This window comes from Sturnus vulgaris, chromosome 17 (genome assembly GCF_052056855.1).
Source record: "Sturnus vulgaris isolate bStuVul1 chromosome 17, bStuVul1.hap1, whole genome shotgun sequence".
NCBI classification, from domain to species: domain Eukaryota; kingdom Metazoa; phylum Chordata; class Aves; order Passeriformes; family Sturnidae; genus Sturnus; species Sturnus vulgaris.
The window spans coordinates 6,801,146-6,824,214 of NC_142259.1; the positions used below are offsets into that span (position 1 = coordinate 6,801,146).

Below are 23,069 nucleotides of genomic sequence, written 5' to 3' on the forward strand. Positions count from 1 at the left end.
GTTCCACTTCCTGCAGCACCAAAGCAAACTACCACAGCCTATGAGATGTGGGAACTGCTTAGCTTTTGCACTGGACAGAGCCACCACTTTCACTCATTGAATTCATCCTGAATAACAGATTTATCCTGGTTTTCTGGAGTGGGAAGCAGCAGTCTGTTGGTATTTAGTGGGGGGTGCTTCATCTGACAGCCTTTGACCCACTCCTAACGTGGAGTGTCTGCCCACCCCATGCCCCAGGACTGATTAATCCCCCTGACAGTACAGTTATTTGACCAAATCTCTCTCTCTGTTTCTCTCTTTTGAGTCAGGAAGGAAACAGAAAACTCCTAAGAAGTTTACGGGGGAGCAGCCGTCCATCTCGGGGACATTTGGACTGAAAGGTAATACAGGACAACTCTGGTCAGCTGTAGGGTTGTACCTTCCCCCTTTTGGGAAGGGGCATTGCAGGGAAGCCCCTTCCCCAAGATCCCTCTCTCTGGTGGAGCCAGACAAAGCCCGAGGATCTCACACTGGAGGAGCTGGCACCTTTTACCACGAGAGTGTCATAAAGGGAGTGAAAAGCAGCAGCAGCAGAGCTGGGACTGATAACAACCCTGTCTGCTCTGTTCTGGAGCCTGGCACTGGGAAATGAGAGAAGAGAGGAAAGGATCCGGGTATGTTCATCTGTAACACAACAGTAACGATCTGCTGACACCAGCGAGATATGAGAAACATCATCTCATCACCATCCCACCATCCCAGGGTGTCTCAGCGTTTCCAGCGGTGTCAGGAAGGAATTCTGCTGCGTTGAAAGGCTGCTGGTGACGCACCCATCCCTCAGACTCCATCTCCAGGGCTGGTCGCCCACATCCAGGAGAATGAATCCAAGGGAGAGGAGATGTGTTGCTGGGATGTTTGCTGAGAGGAGGCCCAGGAATTGGCTGCTGCAGCCTGACAAAGGAAGAGCAAGTGGGACTTTGGTCATGCTCCATAAATACACTAAACTGGCTGGGAAGGAGGGGGAAATCCTGGAGCATCCCTGGAATGAGAGCAACTGGATTCAGGCTGACTATGAGAGAAATAGAAAGCGGATTTCCAGGCACTGCAGGAGGCAGCACCTTCCAGTATGAGGCACTCGGGGGAGAGGCACTAATGGCTTTGAAAGAATTGAACACTGACGAGCAGGCTGGATGTGGTCTCTGTGATTTCCTTTGGTCTGGCTCCTGGGAAGTCTGGGCTTGTTTCCCTTTTCTTCCCCACAGAGGCACTGCTGAAGACTGAAGTGTCTGCTGTGGGCTTCTGGAGAACAAGGTCATCTCCATGGCCCAGTGCCTCAGATGGAAAGTGAAGATGGGGCAGGTGTTTGCCTACACTCCCCAAGTTCCATGTGGCAGTCACTTCCCAGAGATGAGGGTGCCCCAGCACGTCATGGGGTGCTCTCTACATTCAGACCCCGGATTTGCAAGAGTCACAACCCCCAGGTTTAGGGGGATGTGGACCCTCATGGGAAGGTGTGGATCTGACCCTGGCACTTACCTCATTGCCTCCAGCACCTTCTGTGGAAGTGCAGGCACAGGGCTGAACTGCACATGGATTTGGGGATCCAGGGGAGTTAAACAGCATTTCCAGTGCAGGAACATAGCAGGAACATCCCTTTTACACACTGAATTTGCTGCTCCAATTCTCTCTTTCAATTTCTTGTGAAACACCCTATTCCCTTCTCCCCAGCCTGTCTACCTGGCTGGAGGAGAGTGATCCTACCTCACTTTGCCATGGAGTTTCCATAGTTCATAAACTTGTGTTGGGGGAAATGATGCTGTTTGTAAAACACCCCAAGCTGTTAGAATATTGCTTGTCATAATTATGGACCTGAGGCTACATGTACAACCTTGGTAGACATGCAGCCAGCTCAGCGTCCCTGGCTTAGAGGGACAGATTTTTACCTGTTAAATGTTAGTTTCTCTGAAGGCATTAAAGCAAGTAGTGACTAAAATCCTCTTTCTTTACAGGTCTTGTCAAAGCAGAGGACAAAGCAAAAGCCCATCGAGCCAAGAAGCTGGAGGGAAATTCCAACATGGAGGAGCTGAAAAAGAAACCTCCAGGAGTTGGTGTGAAGAAGGAAACATCTGTGCATCCACCAGCAGGTGAGGCGAAGCAAAGGCAGCAGCTCTGTGTGCAGTGTAGCTGCTTTTCTGTGCACTACCCCAAGCCTGCATGGTCCCTACCTTCATGCCTCCATTGCCACCTTCACCTGCAGCTCGTGGTTCCCACACCCCTCTTGGCCCCGCGGGTTGTTTGCAGGGTGAGTTTTCTGGCAGGTTTGTCAGGAGAAGCAGCACAAAGTCAGAGGTAGGAGCACACAACTCCTGCCCTTTTGAGATATAGCACAGATGTGGGAACAGTCACTGCTACTAAAATGTTGGTGCCATCACAATTGACATCCTGAGGGGCATCTTACCTTCAGTTCACTGCCAGGTCAACGTGATGAAAGTGCTGGGAGTTGAGAGCCAAGTTCCACCTGGCTTCACTGTGAGTCAGCATGTGACCCATGTGATGATGGCATTTTTCTAACATCATTCCCATGAATGACACCAGTGCTTAACTCTGGGCATAATTACACCTTCCATGAGCCTCGAGGTGCAGCCTATACCCAGAACAGGTTTCTTGCTTTCCCTGAGAGTTCTGACAGCAGGAGGAACGCAGGATGTGCAAGATAAACACAGCTGCAGTGCCTTGCACTGCTTTCAAATTCAAATAAACGACTCTGATCTCACAGCCATGCAAGAGCATCCAAATAAACAGACTTGGCGGATTTTATTCAGCCCGGGCTTCCCTTGCTGGAATGCCAGCACTGCTCTGCTGAGAACGCGGCATGAGCTCTAGGCCTGGGAGCTGCTTTTGGCCCTACATATCTCTTATTTTGGGCTTTTTAAAGGCCAGTCACAGCCATTCAAATAAACAGATGCCTGGAAGCCAGCAGTCCCCCAGCTTCCTCTGTGTCTGCTGGGAAGAGGATTGCCAGAAAAGCTTTCCAAGCACACGTCCGGATGGAGCTGAGACTCTCACCTTTGTTTCACTCCCACTAATTGTTTCTTTTGGCTGGGGGAAGTTATTCCAAGCAGGGCAAGATCAGGTGGCTGGGGGCATCGTCGTCTTTTTATAACTCCCAGTGTGCAGGATACCAGAGTGGTTGGAAAGACGAGGGTGTTTCCCCAGGTCACCAGGTCTGGTAACTCCACATAAAATGACCCAGTGACCCAGTTTACTTGGGCAGCTGCAAGCGATGGAGCAGGGAGAGCTGCATGGTTCATGTCCACTTTTGGCTTTGCCTGGGAGAGTGTATCTCTTCTTTTAACATCAGGAACTTTCCCACTTCACTGCTTTTCAACTTATCAAATCAAGCAGCTGAGGCAGGTTGGATGTTAACACCTCTCTCCTCTCCCTCAGCAGCAAACCCCGAGGACCAGTGGCAGCGGGAGATCAGTGAGAAGGGGGAAGTTTCCTGTCCAACGTGCAGTATTATAACCAGGAAAACTATTGTGGGACTCAAAAAGCACATGGATGTCTGCCAGAAAGTAAGGCCTTGCTTTATTCAGTCAAACACATGGATTTTGGAGGGGAATGGATGTGTACATATGCTTCTCATAAATGTTCAGTGGTGCTCCTAAAACCTTTCTGGACTGTGCTTGATAGAACACTTGTTGGTCATCTTCAGCTTGCTGGCTGACTTGCATTGACCCAGAGGGATTTGGACAATAATTCTCAGCAGTTCTAAGTTCCTTTGTGATCTGGGCCCCTTGCGCCTGTGTCTCAACAGAGTCAGGTAATTCTAGTAGCTAAACAAATAGTTTTAAGGCTGGAGAGCTTGTTGGGGCTGTGTCGAATCTGGCATCCTCCGGAGCCCTGGCTGTGGGGTTTCACTGTGTGCTGTGCCTGGTATGAGACCAGATGAACTGGATGCATGAGAGCATGTCTCAGAGAGACTCTGAGCCTGGATGTGCTCAGGCAGGATGTCAGGATGCAGGAGTTCAGTAATGGTGCAGTGAAAAATTGTCTCTGTGCCACACCACCATCCATCAGAGCGCAGGATTACGTCTTCATCCGTCACCTGGCGGAGCTGTCGCCACAGAAAGCCAACGTGGGATCGATGCCTCCTGCTTTGAAAATATGTGGCTGGGCTTTGATTCCACATTCATTTTCTGTAAATGCTTCCCCAGCCATTGCCTTGTTGTTTATACAGCAGTGGGAGGCTGCTGTCCCTCCCAAACACGGTACTACAGCAACGCTGGGCAGAATCCTGCTGCCTCCAATATCCTCCTGGCCTCAGTGGAGTGGGGATCCTGGCCATCATTGGTCGTATTTCCTCCACTTTGGAACATCTCCCAAGCCAGGCTGGCTCTGTGCAGTCTGCACAGCCAGATGACCTGCTGAGCAGGGCTCTGCTGGAGCAGTCAGTGGTGTCTTCCCTGCTGGAAATATGCCAGCCTTATATTAAGCCAAAGATTTGGGGCACCAGCCCTTGGAGTGGGTGTTCTGACACAGTTCCTGAGAGAGACAGTCCTTGCCAGAGATGGCTGTGGTGCTCTGGGAGCTGGGATGCTTCATGGAAACCCAAGCAGGCAAGTCCCTAAGCTCCAGTTGTGTGACCAGAGGTCCAGCTCTCAGCATTCCATCTCTAAGATGTACCTGTGGCACAATCTTAGTGAGACCCTGCTGCTACAGCCACCCTATCAGAAGCCACCCTGGAGTTGAAGCACCCCCTCTTTAATAACTGATATAGTCCTTAGCTGGACAATGGGAAAAGGAAGTGCAAGCTCCCAAAACTCTTATTAAAAAATGGAAATTGGTTTTTCTGTTCCATGCTTGTCGCTAAGCAGTCTGCACCTGTTTCCTTTAGTTTTGGAATGGAAATAAGAGATGGAGAGGATTGCAACATGCTTAGGTCTGAAGGAGGCAAGGGCAGTTATATCCTCCTGGTATCCCAGGTGGGAGGGCTTGTTGGAATGTGGGCATGGTATGTTTTTAGGTGTTGACCAGACGAGTAAATCCCAAATTAGCTGCTAGTAGCATCTAATGAGTCAAGGAGCTGTTAGCACCCACCTTGTTAGGATCAAGAGCTTGCGTCTGGGACAAGATTAACTGATGGGAGCACAGGTACCATGAGTCACTCCTAACTGACTGCAGTGAGTCTATTCTTCCTTTTCCTGGAGTTCCATAATGAGGAGAGATTTGCAGATCCATCTTCATTGCCTCTCCATCTTTTAGTTCAGTCTTGCTTGACCTTCACCACTGTCCCTTCAATCATCTGGCAGGAGAAGCAGGAATGACCACGGCTGGCCAGGCACTGGCTCCCTGTCAAGATACTCTGTCTCTTGGTGCCCAGAGTATGAACCTCCTGAGTCAATAAATTCTGGTTCCTTCCCCAGCAAAAGTCAAGATCTGTTCACCCTCTGTGCAAGTGCCCCTGGTACCTTGGGATATGCAGTTAGCACAATTCCCCACGCACTCAGGAGGCTGAGTTGGGTCAAACAGCAGGGCAGTGAGAGGCAGAAAATATCCTCTGTGATTGTGTCCTTAATTTCACAAAGCCCAGGCACCCAGAAATTGCCCTGTACACCAGCATCTGTCTTACTAAACAGGACTGCAGAGCACAGTCCACTGGCATTGGTAGGTCAAAGATGCTTCTCTCTCTAATCCTTTAACAGGAAGAGTAAGACAGGTCCAGGTGTTTTTGGCCAGTGAGCCTTTACATCTAAATCCAAAATGGACTGTTTTCCAAAAATTTGGGCATGTGGGTTTGATAACAGCATCCAGGACAACAGAGAGAAAGCTCAGGCAGAGCCTAGGATGGGAAATGGGGATGCTGTGTTGCTTGCGGGGTCCCACTGCTGGGTACTGCTGCAGCAACAGCCGCCCATGGGGTTATTGACCAGCAGCAGCAGCAGCCCTTGGAAGGATGTAGCCTGTCTGGTGACTTGCCTTTAATTCCTTCAGCTGCAGGATGCCTTGAAGTGTCAGCACTGCAAAAAGCAGTTCAAGTCCAAAGCTGGGCTGAATTACCACACCATGGCTGAACACGTCAGCAAGGTAAGGGAGCTGGGCTGTGCTCGTCCTGTGCCTCCTTTCTGCATGCAGGTGATGAAGCCATCCATCAAAAGTCCTCTTTCCATGATCTTTGTGAAGGAGGGATCCACCTTTGGAGCATTTCACACACTGCTCAGTCTGGATGGTGGCCTTCCCTCTTCCTGCCAAGGAAAGCATTTCCTTCTCAGGTAGTGAGTTAGGTCTACTTATCAGTTGATCCTGCTAAGTAGAGCAGAGGACTGAAAAAATAAAAACAGGGTTACAGATCCCAACAATGGAGGAAGATCCGGTGAGTATGGTGAAGTGGATTTTGAGTGGCAAAGCTCTGCCTCCAAAACTGTGCCTGCAAATCCGGGACTGATGGGTTCTGCCTTGCACCAATCTCGAAATCATATCTTTAGCTCTCCACTGTGCATGGGAGAAGCAGCCACAAAATTTATCATTAATAAATTTTGCAGGCACTAGTTTAGATGCAGTTTTAAAAGTCTGGTTTTGTACATCTCTGAGATAACAGGGCAAGGCATAACTACATTTCTGCATGTCCCGTGCTTACCAGTTGTGACTTGTCTTTTACCTGTGCCTTAATCTCCTGCTCTTCAGTCTTGCTGGTGAATCCTCTGTGCAGGAACTGCTCCTGGATTTCTCAGGTGGCCCTTTGGGTGTAATGACAAGAAAAGCACGAGCAGATCCAGCGCATAACAGCGAACCAGTGGGAGATCCAGCTCTCCTAGTGAGAGGTTCCCTCCAGCCCAGGGCAACTCCCTGCAAGGCAGGGGTTCTACCATCCACTCCTGGCACAGAGGACATGAGTAAATGGTTGACTCTGTCGCTTCTGTTACTTCCTTGTTTCCAGCCTGTTCCTGTGGAAACCGCTGGACTTGGTGAACAGGAAGAGCGGGAAAGGCTGAGGAAAGTGCTAAAGCAGATGGGAAAACTGAAATGCCCCAATGAGGTACGAGAACAATTCTTGTTTCTCGTTCTGTGAAAAGGTGGAAGGAGTGAGTCCCATGCAGAAGGGGACATGTACTCTCCAGGCATCCCTTGGCATGTGTTTGACATTTCCACCTTAGCTCAGCCATCCCAATCCCTGTCCCACTGGCTCTGTATGCTCCAGCAACAGGACAGCCCAGCAGGAGGGTGGGCACAGGGCAGACTGAGGAGCGCTGCAGGGCAGGTTCTGCCTCTTGAGCTCAGGAAGGGGCACAGCCTGTCCTGGGCACAGCGTAAAACCAAACCAAACCACACCAAAAGCAGAGCCAAGCGGGTTGCAGACAAGTCACGAACAGGTAAGGGAGGCGTGTGGCAGAGGTTTGTCTCGCGGGTGCTTTGCTCTCCCTGCAGGCAGCATCTCCCAGGTGCCTTCCCCTCCTGCTGCCTGCTGCTGTGTGTCTGTCCGAACAGCTCTGTCTGTATGTTGGGGCGGGGAGTGCCAGGGGCAGGGACAGCTCCTCCCATCCCTCCAGGACGCTGCGTGTCGTGCCTTTGCCTGGCTCTTTGGGAACTGTCAAATTCTCCAACGCTTGGACAGGATGGATTGGCAGAGCTGCTCTTCAGAGTGGGCTCCTCAGGAATGTTCCTCTCTGGAGAAACAGCACCCCAACCTTTTCAACGTGGCCACGTGAAGCCCCAGCCCTCCGTAACCCTCCCCTTCTCCCCATCTCCATAGGGTTGTGTGGCCAACTTCTCCAGCCTGATGGGCTACCAGTACCACCAGAAGCGGTGTGGCAAGCAGCTTGCCGAGGCCGACAAGCCCGTGTTCAGCTGCCCACACTGTGGCAAGAAGTACAAATCCAAGGCTGGCCACGACTACCACGTGCGGTCAGAACACACGGCCTCGGTGAGCCCCCCGGACGCCTCCGCAGCCCGAGGAGCGGGGCCATCCCCCCCCGGGGGGGACTGCAGAGCTGCAGAGCCCACGGGCAGGACAGAGCCGGGCAAGGCCGGGCCGGGCAAGGCAGGTGCAGACGTCGGGCCAGTGTTGTTTTCTCGCTCAAATCACCATGCACGTGTGTTGTACCATGCAGTGTCGAGGGGGAGCAGGGTACACCCTCCTCCACTCCTCTAAAAATGCTGTTGGTGGGAGTGGTCAGCAGCATTCCCTTTCCCCAGTGCCCACAGGGCTGTGCTCCAGCCCACCGTGCATCTGCGCTCTGCAGGGAGAAAAAAACAGACCTCGGGCTGCTCCCTCACAAGCGCCAGCTGCTTGCCAGTGCTGGGGTGGAAGGATCTATCCCTGGGGAGCATCCCTTTCTGTTCTGTTGATCCCTGCTGACAGTGTATCCAACACTAATCACTCCCTAACTCTAATAACTGGAGACATTTATACACGTGGGAGCACGGAGGGACACAATCTATGGCTGCTGCTGGGCTGGGGCAGGCGGGTGCTCCCCTTGCTCCCATGCTCCAGTGCAGAGGCACAAAGCAAGTCTGGAAACACACAGCCCAAATCCCAGCATCCCCATCCCAGGGCCGGAGAGCTCACTTGTTCTCTTGTCATGCCCTTCCTGACTCTGTCTCTTTTGCAGCCTCCAGAGGAGCCAGAGGTGAAGCCAGAGCCGGGTCCCGTAGAGGATTTTGAGAGGACCCCGAGCGGCCGCATCCGTCGGACGTCAGCCCAAGTCGCCGTCTTCCACCTCCAGGAGATTGCAGAGGATGAGCTGGCCAGGGACTGGACCAAGCGGAGGATGAAGGATGACCTGGTGCCTGAAACGAAGCGGGTGAGCAGCCTCCAGTTTTCCTTTTGGTTTTTGCACTATCTGCACACAGAGATCCCAGGAATCCAGCCTGGCTCCAGCTGTACACGGAGATTCAAGGATTCCAGCCTGGCTCCAGCTGGTTGAGGGCTCACATGTCTCACTTGCTGTGTCTTAAATTAATTAGCTGTGATGGCAGATTTATTGCTGAGGAGCCCACCCAGCACAGGCTGAGCTGCTGTGGTCTGGAGGCTCCCAGCAGCAGGCAGCTGTGCCCTTTGGAGGAAGAGGTGGTGCACTGGGAAGAGATCAAGGTCTGGCCCTGAGAGTGTTGGGGCAGGAGGTCGTTTGTGGTCCATACTGAGCAGGGAATTAGAGGCAGACAGCCAAGAGGAGCACGTGAAGAGAGCAGATCAGAGAGCAGATCAAGTCTGAAACCATGTCTCTTGCACTGTCAGAGAGCAAAGATGCCCCAGGCAGAATTCCCTACCTTCCAAATCTCTTTCTTAACTTCTGGGAGATGCTTTCCTGGGGGTAAAAGGCCTGCAGCATCCCAGAGCAGCACTGCTGGGAGCAGAGGAAGGCAGAGAGTGGAGACAGGACTAAACCTTGCAAGCTCCAGCAGCCGTGCACTCGTGGCCCAGAGCTGTCGGGGTTGCACAGGGCCTCAGAAGGCTTGAGTTTTTTGTAGGCATTGGAGTGAGTACATGTTAAACCAAACCTCCCTTCTGGCTGTGGGAGGAGGTGATTATTCCTGGGAGTGTACTAAAGCTGAAATTCCCTCCAGGTATGCTCCTTCTGGACTGTAAAAGGACGTAAATCATAAAGGGGGAAAAAAGGGTATAGGAATTCTTTTTGTTTGCCAGGACTCAATGCAGAGCTCTCCTGCAAGTCTCTGCATGAGGTGCAGCCTGTTTCCTGAGCAGGTGACTCTGCAGTTAAGTGCCAGACCCGTTCCCTGCTCTGAAGAGTTGGCCATTGAACAGTGGGCATTTCAGTGCTCTGAAATTCACCATGGCAAGATATTGGGCACGTTGCAAAGATGGAAGGGAGGATCAGAGGGCATCAGGAGAGTGTGAATAGTCCCAGCCCAGAGGACCTACCCCAAGCCATGAGAACAGCCCAAATGTGAGAGCCAGCTTGGAGAAGTGATGAGGGTCACTCCAGGAAAAGGAGTGGCAGGAGAGCAGAACTTGCACCAAAATGCCCTCCTGCTCCCACAGACTGTCCCATGCTGTCCTGTGAATGTTCAGCAGAAGTGCCACCATGGTCCTGCAGAGACCCAGAGAAGCTCAGCCTGGCTTAGCTCTGGTCTGCATGTGGTGGGCAGCTGGAAATCCAGCACAGAAACAAACCAACAGCTTCTTTACCTCCCTTGGCATCCCAGTGAGGCACTGGCACAGAAGGGGATCCAGCTGCAGGGGCAGAGCTGGGCATTTCACGGCCAGAACTGCTTGCAAACGTTTTATTTCCCCACTGTTTGGTATTGCCATTGTTGGTTTCCAGATTACTTCAGCTGCAATGCATTAATAACTTTAAAAAACCAAGCCCAAAGTAGCTATTTTATTTCAGATACTGTGGGAGAAGGTGTGCTGCTCTCTTTTCCCCTCTCCTCTCTCAGCTCTTTCATTCTTCTTCCTCTTGGAATTGTTCCCTTTACTCATGACTTTGGGTATTTTGTTTTTGAATTGAGAGAGCAGCCAGGACCCCAGGCCTGGACAAGGGGCACATGCTCAGGCTGACAATGGCATCGTAAAGGTCTCAGCACTGGCGTAATTGCTCCATGAAGTGCTGGTGGGTTTTTTTAATGAGGCATTTGTTGTATTCAGAGTCTGATTAAGTTGAACTGAGCCCCATCTCAGTGCTAAAAAGCAAAGAATTGCTGTAAGGCTGGCAGAAGGAGTTTTGTATTAAAGATGGGAAAGGGGGAAATTGGATCAGCTCCCAGATGATCCAAAACAATGCTCTTGAGGTGGACGATCAAGAGACCTCAGGCCCTGCATGAAATCCCACATGGATTTTGGAGGAAGTTGGTGTAGTGGGTGAATCTGCGCACAGCCGTGCGTGTGACTGTGGGTACGTCTTGCAGTGACTGTCACGTTCCCTTGACAACACTTTTTAATCTGTTCAGTCTATGACATTTTTTCTTGACGAGCAATACTGGGAGGAGGTGGGAGGCAGGTTCTGCCCAGGCAGGCTGGTGGGAGCTTGCTGACTTCAGCACGCTCTGAGCTGCTCTGCTCAGCCACGGTTTGCATTGCTCAGGACTTCTCTGCCTTTACAAGTTAGTTCGGTTCAGGGTGGAGAAAGAAACCTCCCAGCAAGTGCCGAATTTGGCCTCATTTCAGCCCCAAAACAGAACTGCCTGTGGGACAGTCTTGTGCCACATGGGAGGCTCAGAGCAGCTGGCAGCATCCCCATGCCACCACCCCACCGAGCATGTGGTGGCCCTCCCTGAGGGAGCTGGCAGCGCAGAGCCACTGGAGCAGCAGGAAGATAAACACCAGTTCACCTTTACCAGGGCACTGGGACTGGTGAGAACTGATGGAATTCCCAGAAGAGCCACCACACCACCACCTCTTCTTCCCCCTGAGTCATGCCCAGCTATTGGGAGTACACTGCTGGGCCTGCAGACCCTGCACTGGACGTGGAGAGAAATGGAATGTCAGGGATCAGCAGCAGATTGCAGCTGCTCCTTTACCTTTTCATCAAGCACTAGGGATTTCCAGGATTCCAGAGGGACAGGTGCTTCCCAGCTCTGGTCTGTAGTCAGTGGTGGATGGATACACCCAAACTTGCTGCAGCACAGGACAAGCTCCATCACTGAACTCTCCAGTTCCTCACCATGGTCCCAGCAGTCAGTGTGGATGATGGAATGTGGATGAAGGAAGCTGATGAAGAAAGCCACCCCTCTCCATCCCTTTTCCAGGCAGCAAAACCTTTTCCCAGGGGAAGGCACAGCTCCTCATCAAGCTGATGGTATACAGGGGTTCTCAGCCTGGCAGCAGAAATAGCCCCACTGCAGCCCCTGCTCTGTGGCCACATGGCAGCTGGTCCCAGCTGGGGAGAGGGATGCTGGGTTTGGATCCCATTGGTGGCCTGTGGTGGGATGAATTCGCCTTTCCCCGGGAGGATGGATTCCTTCACACCAAAGCAATGGCATCAGAATAAACGATTGCTGCTCGATCCCAGGCCCTGCGCTGCCTTCGCTCTGCGCTAACCAAATCCAGCATTTCTAAATATACACTGGAGTCTTATTTTCTCGCTCCGATCTTTATTTGCCTCCAGATAAGCTGAAACAGATGGGGTGTTTCACAACAGCCGCTTGCTGGGGATGTCAGATGGGGAAGGGCACACCCCTGCTGCTTTTCTGGGAAAAATCCCCTCTCCAGAAGCTCCATGAAGATGATGCCGACCCTCCTCTGGCCTTTGCTGGGGCTGTCGCCTGCCCATGAGCAGCCTTGAGGCTACAGGTTCCCATCTCATGGCAGTGAGCTCTGGGATGTAGTGGTGGATGAGAAACAACCGCCTTGAGCAGAGGGAAGAGGCATCTAAGAGGCAGAAGGGGAGAAAATGCTGTGGAAATTTCACTGTTTCAGAGTGTGACACTCTTGGTAGAGCTTGAGGTGGGGTTCCTTGCTTCAAGGTGCTGGCGGTTGTGATGGGCTCCTGCAGCCCAGGCAGGAGCTATGTCACGCAGGGAGGGATGCAGAGCTCCACTGTGGGATACATGGACAATCCATTTGCCTCCCTGTGGCTCAGGGTCTCAGTGTCAGTAGGGGCAGCCATGGAGTCTGCACATCCCTGTGGAGTCTGCTACCGTGGGGTGCCAGGGATCTGGAGCAAGGGGCAGCTGTAGGTCAGTCATAAAGCTAAAGGGGAGCAGTCATCTCCAGGCTTGAGGTTTTATACTGGAACTAGGATAAATTCCGGAGCAGAAGAGGTTGGCTTGGGTTTGTCCCCCAAAACAATGGCCCTGCGATGCAGGCAGGAGCCAGGCTGAGCCCTGCAGACTCATGGCACCGTGGGCCAAACCAGATCCCAGCTCCAGCTGCGGGGCTGAGTCCGTCCTCCCTCCCCTTGCTCCTCAGAGTTGGCACGGTATGGCCCTCCTGTAGGACCTGGCTGCTGGCCAGCACCCCTGGGTGCATCTTGCCTTCAGGGCATCATCCACAACTTCCACAGGATGAAGGGAGGACTGTGCCTTGTGCTGGGGACCTGAGTGAGGCTTCAGGGGCGCTCTTCGGCTGAGACATCCTGCATGGTTCTCATTTGCTGTAATATATTTTGGGGAAGGGGAGAGCTGTCTAGGGAGCAGAGAGGATTGAAATATGAAAGTTAATTAAATAAAACCGTCAGTCAAAGGAAACAAACCTTCCCAGCCCAGCATCCCTCAACTGTTCAGAAGAGATGGGCTGTAGCCAAAACCAGTTGTAGTTGTTTAATGATTTGGCCATGAAAATTTTCACTTACAGGCTGTTTGAGGAAAATAAATGGAAAAGAAAAAAAAATATAAAATATTCCATGCCTGGGGCTCCCTCTTAATAGAGACATAAAGATGACTTTGACATTCCCAGAACCGCAGCGCCCTGGGAAGACATGGGATTTGCATGTTATTGTGCAGGACCGTTGGAGGAGAGCAGGGAGGGATTTTTCTCTGGAGTGGGAAAGCAGAGCAAGAGAGTCCACATCTCTGAACATCCCCCCTCGCCTCCTCCCCGGGGACCCACGGAGGGAGAGGTTGTTGCTGGGGCTGTGTGCGGTTACCGTTAATGTTTGCTCATTCATGGGATTGATTGGGTTTTAATTATGGAGGCTGTTTGGCATGCTGGCTCTCAGTATCAATGGCAAAAAGGGACTCCTGTGTTCTCCCCTGGAGGTGACATTGCCTTCCCCGGGCTGGGGACCAAGCTCTTGGTAGATGCACCATCCCAGAGCTTCAAAGAGCTCTGCTGGCATCTCCCCCAGCCACGAAGCACGACAGAATTGTAGCCCGCTGGGGCTCGGGGGAGTTTTCCACATCCACATCCGTCCTTACCAGTGTTAGCGGCGCCGTTTCACAAGGCCCTGTGCCCCTGGCCCTCATGTGGAGCCCAGTGCTTCCTGACCCAGCCATGCCCTGCCATGTGCCAAGGGCAAGGCTGCAGGGCCGCATGGATCACTTCAATTTGAGTGGAAAGGAGGGGCTGGAATCTGAGCCTTCAACATCCCGAGCTTCCCTTTGCAGGGAGGTTTGAGAACAGCTGGGGGGAGCTGGACAAAGGCAGATTCGCAGCTTTATCAGCATGTTCAGGAAAAGTCACAGCTGGAAAAGAAATCCAGCCAGCTTCCTGCTGCTTCCAAACCACCAGCTCCAGGACCTCGGGGAATGCTTGGCCTGGGTTTGCACCTCTGTAAGCACCTTTTGGCCGTTCATGCTCTCTATCCACTATGGATGCAGGGGTGCAGTTGCATCCCATGCTCAGAGCATGGAGAGTGGCACATGCTTAGGTACCCACACCTGCACCGTGCCATCTGTGGGCACACCCAGCACTGCTCCCACTCGGAAGGTTTGGGGCTCAGAACAGAAACAACATCCACTGGCTCTAGCAGAGCTCAGCAGGCTGGGCTGGGAGTTGTGCTGGTGTGGTTGGGCAGCCTGGTGTCCTCTGCAGACCTTGGCACAGTGGCTCAGGGTCAGGCTGGGACCAGCCCTGCAGGTAGGGCCAGGCACAGTGGCTGGGAGGCCGGAGATGCCTGGAGCTGCCACAGCTGCCTTGGCTTGTGCTGAACACACAGAACTGGAGCTGGTGAGGCCGGCCCGCTATGCTAACCCTCAAAGTCGCTAATAAAGCGCTAATTAAAAGCACTTGGAAGGAGCTGCCCTGCCAGAAGGAGAGGCAGAGACACAAGAGCCTTTCATTGTTTAACGGGTTGTGCCCATTCATCCATGGAAGGCAGCCATGGAGGCTCCTGGCCCCTCTTGCCCAGTGTGAAGGGTTGTTTATTCCCGTGGTTATAAAACACGGCAGAGGGCTGTGCCAACACCATGCACCCAAAAGGCCGGGTTCAGTCTTGGCCCTGTGGGCATGGACCCGGGAGCAGGAGCCTCTCCTCTCCTGTTTGCCAGGGACTCCTCGCTGGTGGCAGGGCAGTGGCCAGAGCCACCTCCCTGCTCTGCAGTGCCCGGGGGGAGAATGGCATCTCTAGGGGAAGCCTCCCAAGTAGTTTTCAGCTCCTATTCACTTGGGAGCAGGGCAAGACCCATGTGAAGAGGCAGGACCGGGCTGGGGTGTGCAGCTCTGCTAATCAACTGCTATTGTTCACAGCTCAATTACACCCGACCCGGACTTCCAAAGCTCAATCCCAGGCTGCTGGAAAACTGGAAGAACGAAGTGAAGGAGAAGGGCCGCATCAACTGTCCTAACAACGTAAGGATTGTCTATTCTTCCATGGGCTGGCTGGTCTCCATCTGCAGGAGGACTGGAGACTTTCTGGCGCAGAAATCCACCAAAAATTGTTCTTATTGGACCCCTGATTACATGCTCAGGCACTCGTTTCACCTCCTTCCCCTGAGCTTGCTGCTGTGACTGGTTAAAGCATGTCACACCTTTGTGATCTTCCTTGTGTGCTCAAGCCACCAGCCTTGGGAACAGGGCCACCCTTACACCCTGATGGTGCAGCATTGCCCAATCTGAGCCCTGGAGCTGCCTTTGGGAAGCTCCCAAGATCCTGACGAGTGAAGGCTGCACATCCTGCACGGCCTTTTGATGCAAAGAACCTGTTTCTCCCAGGGTTAAGCGAAGATAAATTTAAGCTAAGCTTTTTAAAGCCGTGTGACAAGCACAAACCCCAGGGCATGGTGCGTGTGCCTCATCTCGCTGTGAGACACAGCCTTGGCCCGAGCTGACAGAGAGGTGAACCCCACCCTAGTGCTGAGCCCGGATTTATCGTCCCAAACAAAGCCTTGCTAATGGGAGTTCTGAAGGAGGCAGTTCCCACAAGGCCAGGGGAGCCAGGCTGGCTAATTAATGTCATACACAGGCACTTGGAAAAGACGTTGCTCAGAAACTGGTCATGCTGCTGCCTGGGTGATTTCTCCATTAAGCCTCTGCTGTGGCTCCAAGAACTCCTGTAGCCCAGCAGGACCTCCCAACAGCTCACAAATGTAGGTTTTCCACGGAGACGTTTAGGGGAGACGTTTTTCAGCCCGTTGCAGAGGGATGTGGCCACATGACTGCCATTAGCATTAATGGGAAACGTGTGACCAGAGCCCTCGGCGCCTCGTAGAGCATTAACCTCACACTGCTCAGCCTGGACCGGTGGCCATGCTGGCTCAGCAGACTCCTGGCCATGGCTCAGAGAAAGGCAGGGGATGAGGGGGATCATGTCTAACCCTGCTTTGTTTTTTCCTCCAGTGCTGTGAAGCCATTTACTCCAGTGTTTCGGGGCTGAAAGCTCACCTGGCCAACTGCAACAAGGTAGATCCTCCCTTTTACACCCTTTTCTCAGAGGTGGATTTGGTGTTGGGTGTTGTCTTCCCCTGCCACTGGTCTGGAAGGAATAAGCCAAAGGACAATGACACAGGTTAAAGGATGGTGGCTGCTGGAGGTCTGGCTGGCAGTGCAGCTCCAAGTGGGTTGTCACCCGGCAGATGGAGGCAGAGAGGCTGAAGTTGAGCAGATGGGATGGAGGGATGTAGCTGCTATTCCACTTATAGAGAAAAGGTCCCACAACATGGACTTGTCAGCCAAGCACAGACCTCTGACACACAAAGTGTTACAGGGACACAGCAGTGAGTCTTAGTCCTCCTGCCTCATGTCGTCCTGTCCCACAGCAGCCTGTGCCCTGCTGGTCCCTGCACATCCCAGATCATTCACAAGCCCTTGGCTAAGCACGGCCCGTGTGTCACAACCACACATCAGCCACAGCAGCTCAGAGCCAAGGAGCTGGGTGCTGGAAACTGAATGTTTCCTGAGGCAGGTGGGAATCAGGAATCTTCTTCTTCCATCAATTTGGGCAGCCTCACAGCCCCTTTGGAAGCCCAGCTGGAGGGATGCTGGTGTGGTGCCTCCTGGGATAAGCTGAGTCTGGAAGAGGCAGCTGCTCCGTGCAGACACCAGTGCCCTCCCACAGGATGGATGGAGCAGCCCTGAGCTCCAGTGCCCTGCAGCTGCCCCAGGGGAGGGATCAGGAGCTCTGTGTAGGTCCCTCAAATTGGAACCAAGCAAGAGCTGCTAAAGCTTTATACCCTGAAACATTTCCAGCTGCAGCTTCCATTGAATAGAGCTTCCAGGAGGCAGCTCCAATACATACCCCGTGGTTATTAAAAACACCAACTCCCGCACTCCTCCAGCGCTAGCTGGAACAGCAGCCCTTAATGAGATCATTTAGAAAATGGGCTGCAGAGATCCGGCAGGAGAAGCTGGATTTATGCAGGATAAAAGAGCAAACACAGAAGACTAGGACTGCTCTTTCTCTGAGAGAAAATGGAGATGGTTTCTGGTTGGTTCTGTGCACGGGAAGCAGCCAGGATCTGCATGAACATTTTTATGAACCACAGAGCTGCATCCTCTAGATCTGGCTCAGCTGGGGCCAGGTATTGGGAATCATCAATGGGAAGCTGCTCTGCAATCCCCACACTGCCATCAGCAGTTTTCTTCCCCTTAGGGGAGAGAATTTACTTTGAATACATGTGCCAGCAAATTTGGCATAAATAAATCGCAGCCCCTCCAGAACTGGTTTGTGATTCCCACTGTAAAATCCTGCAGAACTGGTTGCAATACATAGAGCCTTAGCAAGAGCAGAGGCTGCTCCCAGGTAGCACCCCATCCTCAGTGGGCATTGATGCACCAGGATGATTTTTCACAAGGATTCCTGAAGCCAGGCCTGTTCTCTCCCGAAATGAGAGACCTGTTTATCTCAAGATTTACAGCTATGGAGAAATTCCCAGGGAGGAAATAGATGGCCCAGAGGGGCCCATCCATAACTCCCTCATCAATAGAGAGCACATTATCTCCCACGTGCCGTGACCTACAGCAGAGCCGGGAGATCTGTCATCCCACCAGGGCGCTGGTGACAGGAATCAGTAGTCACCCTGGCTCTTTGACAATGTAACAGGAAAATTAGGTGAGTGTTAGACATAAATCTGATGGTGGTTCAGTCCCAGGGGATCACAGATCTGCTGACAGTGAGGACACGGGGCGATCACCAGATGTTGGGGACACACAGGCTGCAGCACGAGTGGCATGGACTGAAACTCAGAAAGAGGATGTGGCTGTGAGCTCCTGGCCCAGCACCGAGGCTGGCAGAGATCTGGAGGTTCAGACATGAGTATTTATTTTGTGTCACTCTGAGGTCACAGGAGGGTCACAGCCAGGGGAGGGTCACCCCTTGGGGTGCTTTGGGCTCTGCAGAAGCTGCTGTGTCTTGCAGGGGGACCACTCAGTGGGCAAGTACCGCTGCCTCCTGTGCCAGAAGGAGTTCAGCTCTGAGAGTGGCGTCAAGTACCACATCATCAAGGCTCACTCAGAGGTAAGGAAGCAGCTGGAGCTGGGCTGGGCTGGCCCCTGCTTCAGCACATGCGTCCTTGGGCTGTCCTTTTCCATCCATCCATCCATCCATCCATCCATCCATCCATCCATCCATCCATCCATCCATCCATGTCTGTTAAGAGCAGAGCTGAGTAACAGCTCCCAGTCAGCCTGGGGGGTTCTTCCCTATCCTCCTTGGTGTCCCTGACACCTCCAGGCTCATTGCAGCAGCTCAACACTGAGTAATTTGACCTCAGGGAGGTGATGCCAGTGGGTGAGGGGTGGGCCAGGCTCGGGTTGTGTGTGCCTGTGCCTGTCCCCAGGACTGTCACTAACCCCCGTGTCACCCCACGAACACAGAACTGGTTCCGAACCTCCTCAGAGGCCAGCCGGAAAAAGAAAAACAGGGAACAGCTTTCTTCCAGCAAAGAGGAAAAAAAGAAAAGCACAAACGGGAAGAAGAGGGGGAGAAAACCCAAGGAGAGGCCTCCGGAAATGTCCCCGAAGGGCAAAGAGAGCGTGGCAGCAAAGACTAATCACAAGAAAACCCTCGAGCACTGGGAAGGCTCCCGGAGCAGCCCCGAGGGGGACGAGCTCGTCCTCAAGCCCCCGAGCCAGCGGAAGGGAGGAGCCAGCAAGATGCCCGAGAAATGAGCAGCTCAGAGACTCGTCTCCGAGGATTCGTTTACAGCCCAGGGTAACAGGGTGGGGGTCTCTCCCAGTTTTATGTCCCCTCCTCCCCATCCCACCTCCCTTTGCCCCACCCTCCTCTCACCCTCTTTTTACAAAAACAAAGGAAAAAAAAAAAAGACAGAAAATACCAATTAACCACTTTAAACAAATCACGGACCTTGTTTCACACTGGAAAACAAACAGGATCAAGGAAGCTGGAACGTTCTCCACCCCCTGCCCATGTACATACCCCTCGGTGGGGCCCCGCTGCCTCCCCCGGCCCGTGATTCCCGTCCCCTGCGCCAACCTGGTGACGCTTGAGCGAAAGAGAAGTGCAATAGCAGCGGGGTCCCGTGGGCAGGGACCCTCCAAGGGACGGGGAGCTGCCCACCTGCCCGGCCTCCTCCCAGCTCCAGGGTGATGTTTCCAAAGATGTTTGACCCCGAGGGGTCCGGAGGGATGCTGCGGTGAGGGAGGGTTGGTTGGCAGCGCTTTCTTTCCCTGCAGCCGCGAGTTGAAGGGGGAATGTGTTGGGGCAGGGAGCGGCTCTGTGCGGTGTCAGCTCGGCAGGGTTTGTCTGCGTGGAGCAGGGAGCAGGGAGCAGGGACTGTGACACACGCTGGGAGCGTGGGAGGTGTGAGCAGGAGAGGGGGAAGCTCCGGGACTGGTCAGGCTAGAGGGTTTAATGGGAAGTTGTGGGAATGCTGTGGGCACCGTGGAGAGGGGCAGTGCAGCCATGGAGGGGGTGCAGTGAGGGAGCTGCGCCCCGGTGCTGGGGTTGTGTTTGCCGAGTCTGGAATGCTGTGATGGCAGAGACATGATGCCACTGCCAGGGTCAGGGGGAGATGGCAACCAAGGAGCTGTCCCCCGACCTGGGGACATCAGGGATAATTCAGGGTCCCAGTGTGCTCCATCCCGAAGGTGCCAGTCACCCGGGAGGGAGGAATGGAGTCTTGATTCCCCAGCTGTGGCCACAGGAGGTGTGTAACAGGGACGGGGCAGCATCGAGAGACAATCACGGGTCCTGCTGTCGGATGAGCCCAGTTGCTGCCCAGGCACCTCACATTCCTCTTGTCCTTTCGGGCTGGGACCCCACCATAGGAGGAGTCTCTGCTTCCAAGGATGCATCTGAGCCCCTGACCACCCTCCTCGGGGTGGCAGGATCCTGTGGTGCCATCCCTGCTTGTGCTCTTCCCCGGAGCTCTTTGCTCCTGTGCTGACAGTGTCACACCTCGCTCCAGCCCAGGGGGAGCCATCCCTGGACCGGGATATGCCCGTCTCCAGACAAAACCAGGCTACCTCGGTCCTTGGGAAAGGGGCATGTTTCCTCTCAGTAACACAACAGAAAACCTTAATTTGATTTTTCCCCTATGCAGAGCCAGGAGGGAGGCATCAGAGGGGGAGCTTCTGCTTTTACTTTAATCAATTCAAACCTCAGTCCTCGCTTTCCTTCACTGCTCCTTGTCGCCCGCCAGAGGCTCGGTGTCATTCCCTGCTCCGAGCAGCGGCTCAGTCATAATTAACATCCTCCACTAGCAGGTTATTCCAGCCAGGGAGGGGGGACAGTGGTGGCTGAAGCCAGGGTGGCTTCTCAGGGAGCCAGGGCTCCTGCTCTGTCCACGGCACCTGGATCACCATCTGCATTGCCCAGCAAGCTGGGCACGTGCCTGCGGCTGAGGGAACTGCCTGAGCATTGCTGGCTGTGCCAGGCCTCGAGGCAATTAGTGAGAAAGCTTAATTAGTCACTGCAGCTCAGCCTGGTCGCTGCTTGCACTTCATCAGATCTGTGTTTGGATGGTGTCACTGGGGTAGATCCTACTTCCCTGGGGAAGGGGGACAGCTTTGGGAGCTGTAGCACAGTTTAGGAAAGCTCACAGGCAGCAGCAGGAAGGGGAGCACAGGCAGAGCTGTGGGCCTGGCACTGAAAATCTCTGTGGTGGTGCAGAGGGAGCCTCTGGATCCCAAAATCATGTCTTGCCATGACAGGAAGTCCCCAGGAAAGCTCCATGCCCTGGCCTAGAGAGGGGAACTAGATCTGGGAGGCCCAGGCTGCTGGCTTGGGTGGTCACCACACAATCCTCACTGTCTCCCCTTGGGCATGGCCTGGGACTCTGTTCTCATTAATATGCAATTATTGGCTTCTCATTGATTAAATTAACAGGCAGCACTGTGCTCCACAGGGAGGGAGCCCCGGGAGCTGCTCAGGATGGGGTAGACAAAGGGCTAGCTCAGAGGTCATCATGGGGTCCGGATCAAAGCCCACCTCTGCTTCCATAACGAGTGTCTGGCAGGAGCAGGGACAGCTGCAGTGGCCTCACAGAGTGACACCAGCCTGGAGGGGACTCCAGGGACCATCTGGGGTCTCGAGACAGGCAATGGGAGCAGCAGTCCTGGTGCTGGGGCTGTTCCTGTCACCCTCAGAGCACTCACAGCCCCAGTGAGGGCAGCACCGTGGTCAGGTGGGAATTTCTATGAGAAAGTGAAATCTTCAGGGTTTTTTCCCCCCCACCCAAAAAAGGTGTTTTCCCCACTAGTCATCACTTGGAGAGGAACATGTTCTCCCCCACCTTCTCCATGAGACATCCTTTACTCTCCTGCTTGTGCAGGGAAGGTTCCAGGGCAATTCTGGGGAATCACCAGCACCTGCCACAATAAGTGAGCAGGCAGGGCTGAGTGGCACCATGTTGGCATTGCTGGGGGCCAGTAGGTTGTGCCCCTTCAGGTGCTCCCAGTGAGGCAGTGCCAGAGGGGAAACCACCTTGATGTAGAGGGACAGGCAGAGGCTGCGGGACCAGATAGGGGACAAGGTGTCCTGTCCCCTTCCATCCCATCACCCGTGGCAATTGGGGATTTTGTCACCCTGGGCACAGTGACACTGTGGTCCCGCACCTCCACTGTTGGGGAAACCCACCATCCCATCACCCATGTCCCCAAGGAAAGGGCTAAACCTCCATGGGAACAGGCATGGACTGCAAGCCTGTGGGAAGACCTCATGGAAAGCTTGGATCATGGGGAACTGGGGAACCCTCAGCACCAACACCACGCCCTGGCAAGGTTGGCTGTGTCACACCAGCTCCAGCCACGCTGGATGGAGCTGCCCGGGCCTGGAGCATCTCTCACCCCCAGGAACCCTGGGAGCATTTTGTTCTTTTCTTTCTCTCCTTGTGACACCCATCCCATGGCATATCCGAATGTTTCTCGTCGATGCCAGTTATTAGTGGATAAGTGTATTTTGGGGAAAAAATTAAAACAGAAAAAAACAAAAAAAAAGGAAAAAAAAATTTTCAATTTATCACTTGTAACCATATATATAAATATATAAATATATATATTAAAAAGTGTTTATTTGCAAAAAATAAAATTGTTTTAACGGTAAACTATCTTATAATAAACTCCCGATTTGTGATGATCTGTTCTTTTGTTAATCATTGACAAATCCTCAGTTGGAGAGTACTGTCCGAGCAGCTCCGAGCAGCGCCGAGGCGCTCCCTGTACTGTATGTATGAAACAGCTGTATCGAATAAATGGTTATTGATTTTTTATTAGCACTGTCTCATCAGCGTTATTGGGCAGTTCAGTGGGAGGTTGGACATGGGATCCGGTGGGTTTGGATTTATCCTTCCATCATGGCAATGGCTGAGAGGATTCCCTGAGTGGTCACCAACCCAGGGGTGTTCCCGAAGCCAGGATGGGGAAGGTGAGGACTGGTGATGCTTCCTGCACCGGCACTCGGCACACCAGCACTCCTGGTGCCAGGAGGATCCTCAGTGCCCAAAGCCCAGCCACCCCCCACTCCCATGGCAGAAATCCCCCTAAAGCTGCTCCCAACCCACCCATCTCATCAGCAGCATCCAGCGTCTCCTGGCCCCAAGGGCCACATCCAGCCCAGGACCTCTCCTCCCTGGGGAGCCCTGCGGGACTCGGGGCCACCCCCTGGCTTTCCCAGCGTGGGAATAAATCCTCTTCTGCTCCCTAATGGCTTTTTTGGCACCGAACCCAAGTCAGGGACAGATTGAGGCTGACCCCGCTGGCTGAGAACGCAGCCTCCCAAAGACGGGTGGGGACCCCGGGAGCGATGCTTGCCTTGTCCCCCACACCCCCAAACCTGAGGTACCACAAACCCCAGCCC

At 53.4% G+C, this 23,069-nt stretch overlaps 1 protein-coding gene across 8 annotated transcripts in view; it reads left to right on the forward strand.

The window, feature by feature from the left end:
- ZNF512B (zinc finger protein 512B) overlaps window positions 1-22,485 on the forward strand; it is a 30,114-nt gene extending 7,629 nt beyond the window's left edge. For 4 of the 8 annotated variants that reach the window (XM_088174824.1, XM_014873898.2, XM_088174823.1 and 1 more), the window contains 11 exons: window positions 309-380; window positions 1,989-2,123; window positions 3,427-3,554; window positions 5,974-6,066; window positions 6,917-7,015; window positions 7,730-8,017; window positions 8,589-8,780; window positions 15,065-15,166; window positions 16,154-16,216; window positions 18,171-18,269; window positions 18,629-22,485. In XM_088174824.1, the coding sequence (XP_088030950.1) occupies window positions 309-380; window positions 1,989-2,123; window positions 3,427-3,554; window positions 5,974-6,066; window positions 6,917-7,015; window positions 7,730-8,017; window positions 8,589-8,780; window positions 15,065-15,166; window positions 16,154-16,216; window positions 18,171-18,269; window positions 18,629-18,922 (1,565 nt within the window). In that variant the 3' untranslated portion in view covers window positions 18,923-22,485. The remainder of the gene's footprint in view (window positions 1-308; window positions 381-1,988; window positions 2,124-3,426; window positions 3,555-5,973; window positions 6,067-6,916; window positions 7,016-7,729; window positions 8,018-8,588; window positions 8,781-15,064; window positions 15,167-16,153; window positions 16,217-18,170; window positions 18,270-18,628) is intronic. The other 4 variants (XM_014873902.2, XM_014873899.2, XM_014873900.2 and 1 more) reach the window with 4 other exon arrangements.
- Window positions 22,486-23,069: the final 584 nt, after the last annotated feature.